Source organism: Cygnus olor, chromosome 1 (assembly GCF_009769625.2).
Source record: "Cygnus olor isolate bCygOlo1 chromosome 1, bCygOlo1.pri.v2, whole genome shotgun sequence".
NCBI classification, from domain to species: domain Eukaryota; kingdom Metazoa; phylum Chordata; class Aves; order Anseriformes; family Anatidae; genus Cygnus; species Cygnus olor.
In genome coordinates this window covers 67,159,969-67,172,003 of record NC_049169.1, presented here as the reverse complement: position 1 = coordinate 67,172,003, position 12,035 = coordinate 67,159,969, and the positions used below count along the sequence as shown (strand labels likewise).

Genomic DNA, 12,035 nt, shown 5'->3' with positions numbered 1-12,035 from the left:
AACATGTTCTCCAGATGAGCAGAAGTTTCCAGTGCTTGCTTCTGTACTGTCAGGAGCACAGGCTTTTGTTTTGCTTGTTTTAGATGTGAGACAAGTCTCATTGGTTAGTTTTCATTTATGTTGGCAGAAGTAAGGTGAAATACACACGGCTTCTCTAACAAAGACTTCTTGCCATAGACAAAAAAACATAACCAGAAATAGAAATAGTTTATTTAGACTTAAACTTGTCACGTGCATAATTCCCACCAGGAAAATATGTCTCTGCTTCATGTTTGGTAGGAAACTTGAATCAGAAAATTAGAAACACAGTTGAAGTCTTGAAGTTTACTCCCTACTAGTTAGCACTGCTCCAGCTTTGTCAGTTTTGTTTTAGCTTACATTAATTAATCCAGTTCCCAAATATCTGTGCACATTTTCTTTGCCACTCTCAGCAAAAGCTGGGTAAGGACAGAATGTATAGGAAAGGAAATTAACACCATTCCCTCCTCTCAAAAGAAACCCAGTGCTAGCACCCAGAAGAATGTCACATGCAGCAGAAGCCAACAAACAGACATTTCCCTTTATTTTCAGAGTTTTGTTCATTTTAAAGTTTTGTTCAATAAAACTACCCTAGCTTTTCTATTTGGAGGCCAAAATATGTTAACTATTAAAAATATCGTTAAATATTAAATATATTAATGTATGTTAAATATGAAAATATTAATAAATGAAGAAACAAGCTGTGTTTTTGTAGGCTAGTTTTATGTATCCCACATATACTACCCAAACAGGAAAATTTGGGAATGCAATAGATCCTTTCATGTAAAGATAAGAACTATATAATCTAGTGTAGCTATGCAGGCATTAGCCATTTATTTTGCTTCTCTCCTTATTAAAAAAAAAAAAAAAGTAAACATTATAAATCCAAACTGCTCACTGAGCAGCAGACCTCACAGACACACTTCCGAATTTGTTCTCCAAATTTCATACTGCAATAGCTTCTGTCTTTCCATATGTCCTCCTGCTCCACAGAGCACCCTGTGTACTCTGCGTCTATCTAATGTCCTCTAATGTCCTTAAACATCTGCATGCACCAGGGGCAGCTCACAGCCTGGCTTGTGCAGAGGCACGCTCCTGCTTAGTGCCCAGAGGAGATGCTGGCTCTTCCTGTATCTCTGCAGGGGCATTGGTAGGGTCTCTACCCTCCACCCAACCCTTATTTTAGGGAAACCTAAGATAATAGAAATAATTGAGAGCTTAGCCTTGGACTGAAAGCAGAGACTAAAAACAGGTTGGCAAGCTAGGACACATTTGGTGGCTGTAGTGACTGTGACGTGACTTTTTTGTGCTTGCTCTAATCAGGCTAGTTTGGGAACGCCTCCTGTACTGCAGTCACAACTCTGGTTACAGCAAACGTAGCTTCATCAAAGGGAGCCAAAAAAAAGCCAAAAGTGATATTAGAAAAACACTGCTTCGCACATCACCAAACAGATTCCAAAAGTAGCGTTCACAATAGCAGATTACACATGAAGCAGACTAAAGTCCCTAGAATTGAACTGAACAGCACCACAAATACCTTCCTTCACATACATTTTGGTTTGTATTCGTGGCTTGACATGTTCATGTAGTATGATAACCATACATCCAAAGCACAACACAGGCTCTGTATACCCTTCTGGAACTTTTCCTTCTGTATTTCCTGAGTCTTGGGGTTACATGTGCAGAAACACTTAAGGCACAGAAGAGTGCAAGCCCGACTGTCAGAGCTCTCAGTCACATGCCTGTTTTATGTTTTTTTTTATTGCCTTTAACTACTACTTTTTCATGTGATAATAATAACAAAATTTTATTGATAAAGTAAATAACACAACTATGCTTATTTGGTGATTTGTAGTATATGTTACTAAAGAGACATATGGGGACATACAGCATTAGAACTGTTCTAAATACACAGAGCTGTGGTTTCTGTAAAATCACTGATGGTTGCAAAATGAAAGCCCTCCTGTAGGGAAATAATGGATGGAGTGAGTAACAGCCTGATGCAAGCAAGAAAAATACATTTATCTGAGTTTCAAGAGGAGCTGGGATTGGGGAAGAAGGCAAGAGAGACTTGCCCAGTTGAGAAAGTACATTCAAGCTACAAGAGCTTTATAAAAGGTGATAAGTTCCTGAAGCAGCAAGGAAATGCAGAGGGGACAGACTTCACATAGGCAGACTGAAGGAAAGCCCTGGAGAACAGTCTCAAATAGTACTAAGATTAGTAATGAAGTAATGGGGTAAATTGCGTTCCCAATGGGCTGTCACTTTTCTCAAATGTGATAGAGACAAGTGCCATCGTGATGGACATCAAAGACTGCAGAAGTCAAAATGAGGACTGAGTTTATTTGAAAAAGAGAACAGGAACCTGTATCACATAATCAAAAATAGTTATGGGAAATTTTGGTCTTTTGAACATACTTCTGCATCACCATCTAACAAGATTTTTACCCTAACTGAGAAGATCATGCCTATTAACTGTAGCTTTTCTGTCTGGAAACTCAGCTATAATTATTACACGAAAGCTCTTTTTCTGGGTCTCTTGCAGCTCTCAGGTCCAACTGGCTGAAAGCCACCATGAGACCAAAGTTTCTTACAGCATTTTTGTATGTTCTGGTATTATTAACCTTTCTTGACAAAAATTAACTAGAATTCTGTATGGATATAAAGCTTGTGTCCCTCTGTACTTAGAAGCAAACAAAAGAGCCCAACCTGATTTTAAATGTACATATAAAATAACATACATCGTTGTTCCATCTTAACTAAACCTACTGCTATAAGTTTTCTTCCTAAAAGCAATAAGCCCTTACAATGTAAATATTTCCTTCCAGAAGTATCACACACCCCTGCTATTTATTGCCTGTTCAAAGCAAACAAGTATTGAAAACATCTTTACATCACTACAAATACAGACTAAGATCTAGCAATTACTCCTCAGACAGTAGTTTTTCCTCTAGAAAATATAATCTTCTGGAACAAATGTATTCAATAGATCAGGGTATCCATGAACAAATAAGATTGATAAATGACCATCTAGGTCTTACAGGTCAAAACTCTATCAAATATCACAATAAGCATAGCACAAGGAGGCGATGTGATCAAGCTGTGACTGAATAACATATCCATGGAAAATCTGCAGAATACAGGCTTCAAAACTTTCTCTATATAATTTTAGGTTTTTTTTCCTCATTCTTATAAATCAGGTTGCTGAGAAGAATAGGGAGATTTGTAACACACCAACACAGAGAGGGGAAGTGCTTTTTGTATTTGTTTTTTTGTTGTTGGTGGTGGTTGTTTTTACTGCTCTTTCCAAAAAATCATTATTTCCAAAGCTATTCTGCAGCTGTTGTAATTCAAAAAAAAAAAAATTTACCCAGTTCCCATTAATGAATTATTGTGGCAGTACATTATAGACTGAAAAACAAACCAGTTGCTACTACTTCCAACACATTTCTCAAGCCTTTCAACGGGCATAAATATTTCTGGAATAAGCTTTAATTTTTCAAACAAAGTAACTATGAGAACCAGGAGTGCTTTGCAAAGCAAGAGTGCTGGGGGATTGCAGCGTTATAAACAACGGAGGACCTTGAAATCAGACATCAGCATTTGGAGCCATGCAATCAGCAACACCTTTGATTAGTTACTAGGAATAAGAGCAGAAGTGCAGCACATGCCCAAACCAACAAGACTGGGTCTTATGGCCAAGTAGAGCTGGATATGAGTACTATATTTCCACAGTACTAACAGCATCAGGCACACCATGACTGCCACAGCCTAACACACCTCTGAGGTTTATTTTCTATCTATAATGTTTTAGCCACATAGATGTAGATATAAAACATAGGCATCACCAGGCATAAGTGATATTCTGGAGCTCAGAAAACTGCCAGAATCATCTTGGGAGCCTTTATCAGGAGGCATCTGGCACAGTGCTACACTTTGCTCTTTCTACTTGCCCATGATAATATGCAAGGACAAGACATTTGCAGTATGAATTCATCTGACCAATTTTAGACTTCTAAATGCTTCTGAAGTGTGATTCATCCCAGGAAAGATATCAGACAAAGTATATCCAGCACATATTTTACCTCATTGACTCTAATTGGAGTCAAGGGTACTTAGCTGAGACACAGACACCTGCATTGTCAATAGTTTCAGTTAGGGATCCAGAAGGTATCTCAAGTCATCTTTCCCTTTGTCTGCACATCTTAAAATAAAGAGTAGCATAGGGAGAATAAAATCAATAAAATTTAAATCAAGATAGCGCATTCCTAAACTAACATGGAAACTTAAGGTTTTAGGGTGCTTGATGTGCACAGACTGGAAATCGTGACTTCAGGGCTCATAGCATCCGACCAGATTCTTCAGATGTTTCTGTTCCTTTGAACAAGAAGCCATGGCTGCCAAAATGTTTTAAACATCCAGCTGTTTTACACTCCTCATTTAAATTCACCCAGCTACTGCACATTCCAGAGCACAAGAACAGATTCACTTTTACTAATATATATCAACACTAAGCTGGCCCCAATCAGTGTTACTCATCCAGGACCAAATTCCACCCTAAAGCAGACAGCCAAAGTGAGTTAAACTTGCAGCATAAAACACCAGCAATTTAGAATCACCTATTTAAAAAACTCAGCTATCTCTTAAGAATCACACTGCTTTTCTGCAGCAAGTCTACTTCTTGAAATTTATTCTCCAGTTTCTCAGAGAAGAGCCCTATGACCTACTACATTCTGCCTCCTAAGAAGAGAATTTCACAAATATGCTGCAAAAATGGAGAGATACAGGTATTTTCTGAAGTTGGGCAGACCAATTCTCAACAGCTACTTGTCAAACAGGGCCAGCTGGTCACATGCATTCAAGCATTTTAAGACCTAAGTGAGTAAAGAGATAACACCGTATTACTCCTTCAGAGTAATGAATGAAGTAACTGTCTCCTCTTCACTCTCCCCCAAAGAAATGAAGCATAAGATCCAGAAGCGTAAGATTCAGAATGACCTTGGATAGGGAGTGCTACTCAGGGAGTCCCAACCTAGCACTGAACATTTTATCCATTGAAATAATTTGCTCAAGGAGCATCACTGCAGCTTCTGCATCAAACCAGAGTTTCTGCTTTGCTGCATTCCCCTGAGGAAAATGCTGCAGGTAAGACATCATACAGAAGGGAAAAATAAGACATGCTGAGGGACTTAGATGTATCTTACTCTATTCTGTAGGAATAGCCCCAGGATCATATCAGCTCCTTCAACAGCCTTGCAATAATGAATAGAAGGGGGCTTTCCTGCCTTTAAAAATTCAGTCTTTATTGCCTAAAGCCCTATACAAGATTGGTTGCCATCTGCCTAATTAAATTGACCATTTGTCCCTATTAGAGACAGCCGCTACTTAAAGCAATTAAGGTGGCACAGGAGGGAAGTAACATTTTTTGTTTTGGAAGAGAGTGTTTGTAGTGCTGACATCTCTGAAAAAATCCTAACTATGAAGAGGTGATACATTCAAGTATGTAACAAAACAAAAAAGACATATACCAAACACAAGCCCTTTCAGAAGTTTTAGTTCAAGAAATGTCTTTTCTTCAACATATTCTTCATTCCTTTTGGGGAGATTTACACCAAATAAAAGAACTGTGTCTCTGACAATGCAAAGCATTCATAATCGCTGACCACAGTTTTACAGCATATGTATTTGCCTTTTGATATAGGACATCTGTGAGCTAGCAATAGTAATAAATCTAAATGTTAGCACAGATCATTTTCCAAGTTTTAGGTCAAATGCTATCAAATTTAACTTATCAGCTCATTAAGATAAAACAACCCCTTTTGTCATTAGTTGCCTGGTTCCAGAATCTGGGACACAGTAAATAGGTTCCTTTTTTCTATAGTGTTGTGTGAATGCTTAATGCTCACTGGCTATCCTTATAAATCATATACAGAGAAATCACTGCTTGAACTCTTGCTAGAAGAGGGGAATGTGATGATTTCAGCATGTTTCAAAGAGACATTCCTAAAATAACCAACCATTCTGTAACTTTGTCACCGTATATGGCCTGCACATAGTAGTTATGTCCCTGATCTACAACCACACTGGTTTTGGTCTTGTCAGACTTCAGGCTAAGCAGCAACAGGCTTTCAGGCTGGATACATTGAGAGAAGCAGAATTTGTGCTTTACAGGTGGCAGCCTTCATATGAGCAAACATGAAAAATGGCCTTCAGTCTTGCAGAGCTCTTTGCTGCAGGAGACTGTCCTTTTGTTGGAGGCAGAGCGCAGTGTACACAGATGCAGGCTTCATGGGAAAACAAGGTATGGGGAGAGGGGAAAAAAGTCATGGTTGTAGAAAGGAGGACTTGAGTGTGCTCCACTGGCAGGAAACGCTCCAATAGATAAAATCTAGTGAAGCTGTGTGTCACATATCAGGTCTTGTGCTGGAGTAGCTGTAAGGAAGATAGAAAAAAAATCACCCTCTTTTAATACTTTTCACAAAATGTGTTCTTATTTTAGAGTCTACGTATCGTCACCAAGCTACCATTGATGATGAAGTGGTTTCCATGGAGATACTAGATACAGCTGGTCAGGTGCGTGGGTGCATGTACTAACATCCAACACCTTGGCTCAGATAGGCAATAGGGAAGGGGAGTGTGATGGTGGCAATGTGGTGGGTGGCAGATGTGCTCTGTTTCTGGGGACTGAGATTTGCTTCTGAGCAGAGCCCTCCTTCCTCGCCCCCCCACCAGCTTGCTGTCAGACCCAGTGTGCTAGATCCAGGCCATTCTGCAAGGGACCCTGCTTACACTTTTCAAACACTGGATGAACAAACAAAGTTAAGGTTTACACTGGGATTAAAATTATTTTGTTTCCATTCCTTGACCCAGGGCCAACCCAACAACGTTATTACTATCCACAAACTCATAGCCTATTTCTGCAATCAAGTGATGTGGCTCAACAACTTCTGTCAATGATTCCTACCAAACTGTAGAACAGTTTTGTCATAGCAAAGACCCCTTTCCTTTCAAAACATGCTCATGCTGCACACTCCTATGAAGTTTGTGTGCTTGGCATTGCTCAACAGAGACCCCGTTCTGATTGCGTGCTACCAGCCTGCCCATGGCAGGCAGCCCATGATACACCTTGGCAGAGTAGGTCCCCCATGCCACACAGTAAAAATGTGATGTGTGTAGAGTACAGTCAAGTGGATGTACATGGCTTTCCAGGCCTTGGGGCACCAACATCTATCAGAAGGCCTGGTGTCTTTTTCATAAATTGTATTCCTAAGGCTGGTGTCTGTCTTTTCAAAACAGGAGGATGCTATTCAGAAAGAAGGACACGTGCGATGGGGTGAAGGCTTCGTGCTGGTCTATGACATCACGGACAGAGGCAGCTTTGAGGAAGTACTGCCACTTAAGAACTTGTTGGATGAAGTTAAAAAACCCAAAAATGTCACGCTGATTCTGGTGGGGAACAAAGCAGACTTGGATCACTCCAGGCAGGTCAGCACAGAGGAAGGTGAAAAGCTGGCCACAGAACTAGCATGTGCTTTTTATGAGTGCTCTGCTTGCACAGGAGAGGGCAACATTATGGAGGCCTTCTATGAGCTCTGTCGTGAAGTACGGCGTCGAAAGATGGTCCAGGGCAAGACTCGGAGACGAAGCTCCACCACCCATGTCAAGCAGGCTATTAATAAGATGCTTACCAAAATCAGCAGCTAAAAAGAGGTGTACTAAGCCAGAGAAGCATTGTAGAGCATATTAGCTTGGGGTAGGGACAAGGCAGGCAGAGCACATTTAATAAAAAATGGTCAAAGCTTTGCTGTTAAAAAAATAGAAAAGTCAAACCACACTACTTTTTGAGTAACATGGGATCAGACTTTTTCCTGTTGCAAAATGTATTTAGCCACACAGCTTCTGGCTAACAAGGAAAAAAAGAAAAAAAGAAAAAAGAAAAAAAAACTCCAAAGGACTAGATGATTTTGGGGATTGGCACTGACAGAGTATCTTCTGCTTCTACAAGGCTGCCTCCAATCCCCTGCAAGTCAGTAGTGCCTAAACACCATTCCCAGCCAGCCAACTGCTCAGTAGCCACTTACTTGGAGAGTAAGACTCAGTCTTCAGTCCAACAGCAACCATCAGACTTGGTATTCTCAAGGACTGAGGCTGCTGTGTTGTTCCAGAAAGTTCATCTGACACCTTTCACCAGCTCCAAATTGGTGCATTGTGTGCTTTTATTTTGTTATTTTGTCAAATCTATGAGTGCCGATATTCTTAGCGAGGTATGCAAAAAATACAGGAAGAGTCTTTATCATGGAGTGTTTAGCCAGCAAGACACACATGTCAACAGAGCTGAAATTCAGCTGCTTTTTGAGATCCTCTACAACTACAGAATTCATCAAGAAATAATCAGCTAGTCCAGTGTCATTTCAGCATTTCCCCCCTTGAAGTACAATACTGTACTTGGGGAAAAGGGAGTATACGTCTTGGGAAATCAGACTAAAAAAGTAACCATAATACTATTGATTTAGTTAAGGGTAGTTTTTAGCTTTTGTTTACATTTTTGTTTTGGTCTTATTTCAATTCAAGTAGTTTCCCTTATTCTATCTTATAGTGAAGAACTTAAGCCATGGGAAGGCAAGTGTTTAAAGTCCAAGCTCAAATGTAATCAGATGTGAAGGGCTTTTACCATATCAAACTGCCATCATTTCCAGATGTTTAAACTTCCAGATGTTGCTTGAAGCACTCTGTGGTTTAAACTATCACAGTTTTTTGTGACTCTGGCACTATCAAGTGAAAGTACATTTTATCATATTTTTGGTGTCTGGGATAAAAAGCATACTTTTTTTTTTTTTTTCTCCTCCTCGTCCTCCTCCGTCATCCCTCTCATTTAAGCCAGCTGTTAAGTTTTGCCTCGTGCCTACTTGTCTTGCTAACTATAGTAGTGAGCTCTTCTTCTAGAAGAAGCAAGAGGTACAAGAACTAAGACTGGAAGACTTTCAGACTGTGCTCGTCTCACCAGTTGTGTTGCATCCCTTTAGGCAGCTTCATGTGCAACTCAGACTGTCATCATGTAGAACCACAGCCAAAGGATACTATGACAAATGAGAATATTAGCAGTATTCTCCTCTGAAGAACAGCCCTCTTATAGTAACTGCTTACAAGTCTATTCTCCACTGCTTTGCACTTTGTATGGTTATTCGCCTCTGTGAGGAAACAACGCCCAAAGGCTATCAAATCCAGCTTGCCACAGATGTAGAAGAATGAGGATATCTGGTAGAAGAGCACTTTATACAGTTGTAGGTAGCCGTATAAATGGTGAAACAGGTTGGAGAATCAAGCCTGTATATCCTCATGGGCAGAGAAAAGTCCCAAATCAGAACTTCTCAAAGCATGAGCTTAAAGATACTTACCAAAGTATTTTTTTAAACATTCACCCATATCTTTCACCCAACTTTTATCAACAAAAATTGCATTCAAATGTATATTATATTTTTGCTGTTTATGTTTTTTGTTTCCCCCACTGTAGATAGTGAAAATTCATTCCAGTCTTTCAGAATCACTACCTATATTTTGGTCCTCATTTTCAGATATGTTGCCGAACATCAGCTACACACACTGCAATGGAAACATCACTTTGTGCTTCTGGGCAGGAGGTTCTGGCAACAGATGATGTCACTGTCTCCATGACACACCTGTTTCCAAACTATTGGTCATGTCTCTAACTTCTGAGAGAGAGAGGTTTAGCCATTTTAGTCCTGTTAGTAATGCATAATCAATATGAGTGTAACAGAAAAAGTTAGTGCCTATTCACACACCAATGGTCATTAGCTGAAGGTCTGAACTTGCAAATGTGTACGTTACAACATTAGGAGAAAGAGCGAGCAATTGCAAATTGAGGCATTAAGTCATTCTGTTATCTTTCAAATCAGTGCAGTTGCACGAATCTGAAGCAAACAAAATCCTTACCTGCAATCCCATGGCAACATAGCTGATGAGGAAAGTCATGGTGTTGGTATTTTAAGCAATTGATTTATCCCTATCTAAGGAAAGTTCAACAGTTCTTTTCTCTGAAAAATCTTGGGTTTCAGAGTAGAGCTGCATTTAAAATACAAAAAGGTAATATATGAATTACAAGAGAAAATAAATTTATCGTATTCATATTAAGAGAGTCAAAAGGAAGGAAAGCCTAAGGTATGGCCATAATACTTTGCAAAAGAATCCCAGCAAATTATATCTTTTCTCACAATATCTGTTATGGGGAAGTTATAAAATCCTCATGAAAGAAAATATTCCACTGTGCAAACATGACTTGTTACATAAAGAACCTCTAATAAAAATAGTAACATTCCTTTACAAAGACTGATTTTGGAAACTGCCAAACATGCTAAACATTTGGTCAGAAAGGAGGCTGTTATTTTACAACCTTTCCTCCCACACAAACACAAATTTCTTTACTTAATTGCTCATTTATTTTCTTTTCCTCAATGTAATGATCTGCTTGACAAGCCAATTATAAGATAGTATATTATAATCTGTTGATACATACTACATACTATTAAATGCAATCCGATTTACTGTTGCTTACAATGTTGCAACATACTATTGGCTATGCTATAAATGTGTCAGATTTCTACAATGTGTAAATTGAGCCGAAAAGTGCCCAAACATTGAAAAGGCCAAATGCAACACGAACTTGCATTTAGTAGCCTTTCTGCAGCAGACATCAACAGTTTCAATTCTGTTTATACTGCTGCTATTTAAATGTGCATATATGACATTAACATTAAATTCCTCTCCTCTGCCCTTTCCATTTCTACAGAGAGAGGTTGGGAAGGAAGATAAACAAAAAGGGGGAGGAAAGGTGAAATGGACACTTGTTACCTACAACAAGTTGATTGTCATTTATGAAGTTTTTAAATATTTATCTTCAATTGATGAAGAGTTAGTCATGCCCATGCTGCAAGACCTGGATCAGGAACCAAGACTTCCCTAGAACTTTGAGAACTTCCCTTCAGATCTGGGGGTTCGGTGCAACTAAGGATGGAAGTGAGGGTCAGCCATTGAGTTTGCACCTGGATCCAGTTATGTTGTCCCCAAACCTGGGGATGGTTGCATCTGGCGGTTTGCTACAAGGCTAGTTGATTTTTATATATATAATGATCTGTATGCATTTTTACATTAAAAATATGAAAGCTTGTGCTTGTAGATAATATATAATAAAAATAAAAATAATAAAAAAGTGCTCTCTGTACTGAACTATTATGCATTGGTCTTCTGTTAGTTGTCTCCAAAGCATTGTCTTCTAGGTTTTAAGTGGCCAATTATAGAAGTCCTGATTCATTTTCTTTTCCTTCTTTAACTTTAGTCTTTATCTTAGGAAACCAGTGAATTTTGCCTGAATAAGCACTTCAGCATTTGGATCTGTTTCTTTGATCTTATTTAACTGCTAGGCCTAGAATCAAGACGTCAAATAGCATCTACAGTGAAAAACAGAATTGAATGTCATTGGTAATCATTTCAAGGCTGATCAAAAAGGGTTCAGTGTCACAGATAATAAACAACCTCAGTGAAACACACTAGAAACCCTTCTTTCAAATTCTTTCTTGCCTGCTAAATAACATGGATCTTTATCTCAAGCTTCTCAGGTAAAATCCTGGGATAAGAGGTCCAGGAGATTTTTGCCATAGATTTGGATGCAGCCAAATTTTAACCTGCCCATTTTCAGGAATATGCCCATTTTCCAAGGATAAATACAATATCCTGTGATTCTGAAGAGAGGTACATTATAAGTATGTCATATAAGTCACGGTATACCAATCACGCATAGTTCGGTCATTAAGGAAGGTGCAGGAAGCTTCATCACAGATGAGGGGAAACAGCAGTAAGCCATTTTCTTGTTTTCCTCCAAACCTGGGCCAATGAAGTAATCCAAAGCATGATCCTGAACAGGTTAATTGCAGCAAGGGTGTAAGAATGCCATATCTGGCAGAGCAGGGAGTGAAATCTGTATGCAGGAGCTATGCTGCAAGGTG

At 39.2% G+C, this 12,035-nt stretch overlaps 1 protein-coding gene across 4 annotated transcripts in view; it reads left to right on the top strand.

Moving 5' to 3' along the window:
• The window catches only part of RERG (RAS like estrogen regulated growth inhibitor), a 108,453-nt gene extending 97,194 nt beyond the window's left edge, over positions 1–11,259 (top strand). For 3 of the 4 annotated variants that reach the window (XM_040563730.1, XM_040563739.1, XM_040563721.1), the window contains exons 4-5: positions 6,518–6,591; positions 7,315–11,259. In XM_040563730.1, coding sequence (XP_040419664.1) covers positions 6,518–6,591; positions 7,315–7,722 — 482 coding nt within the window. In that variant the 3' untranslated portion in view covers positions 7,723–11,259. Of the gene's footprint in view, positions 1–4,717; positions 4,806–6,517; positions 6,592–7,314 lie in introns of all 4 variants that reach the window. The other variant, XM_040563749.1, reaches the window with a different exon arrangement.
• Positions 11,260–12,035: the final 776 nt, after the last annotated feature.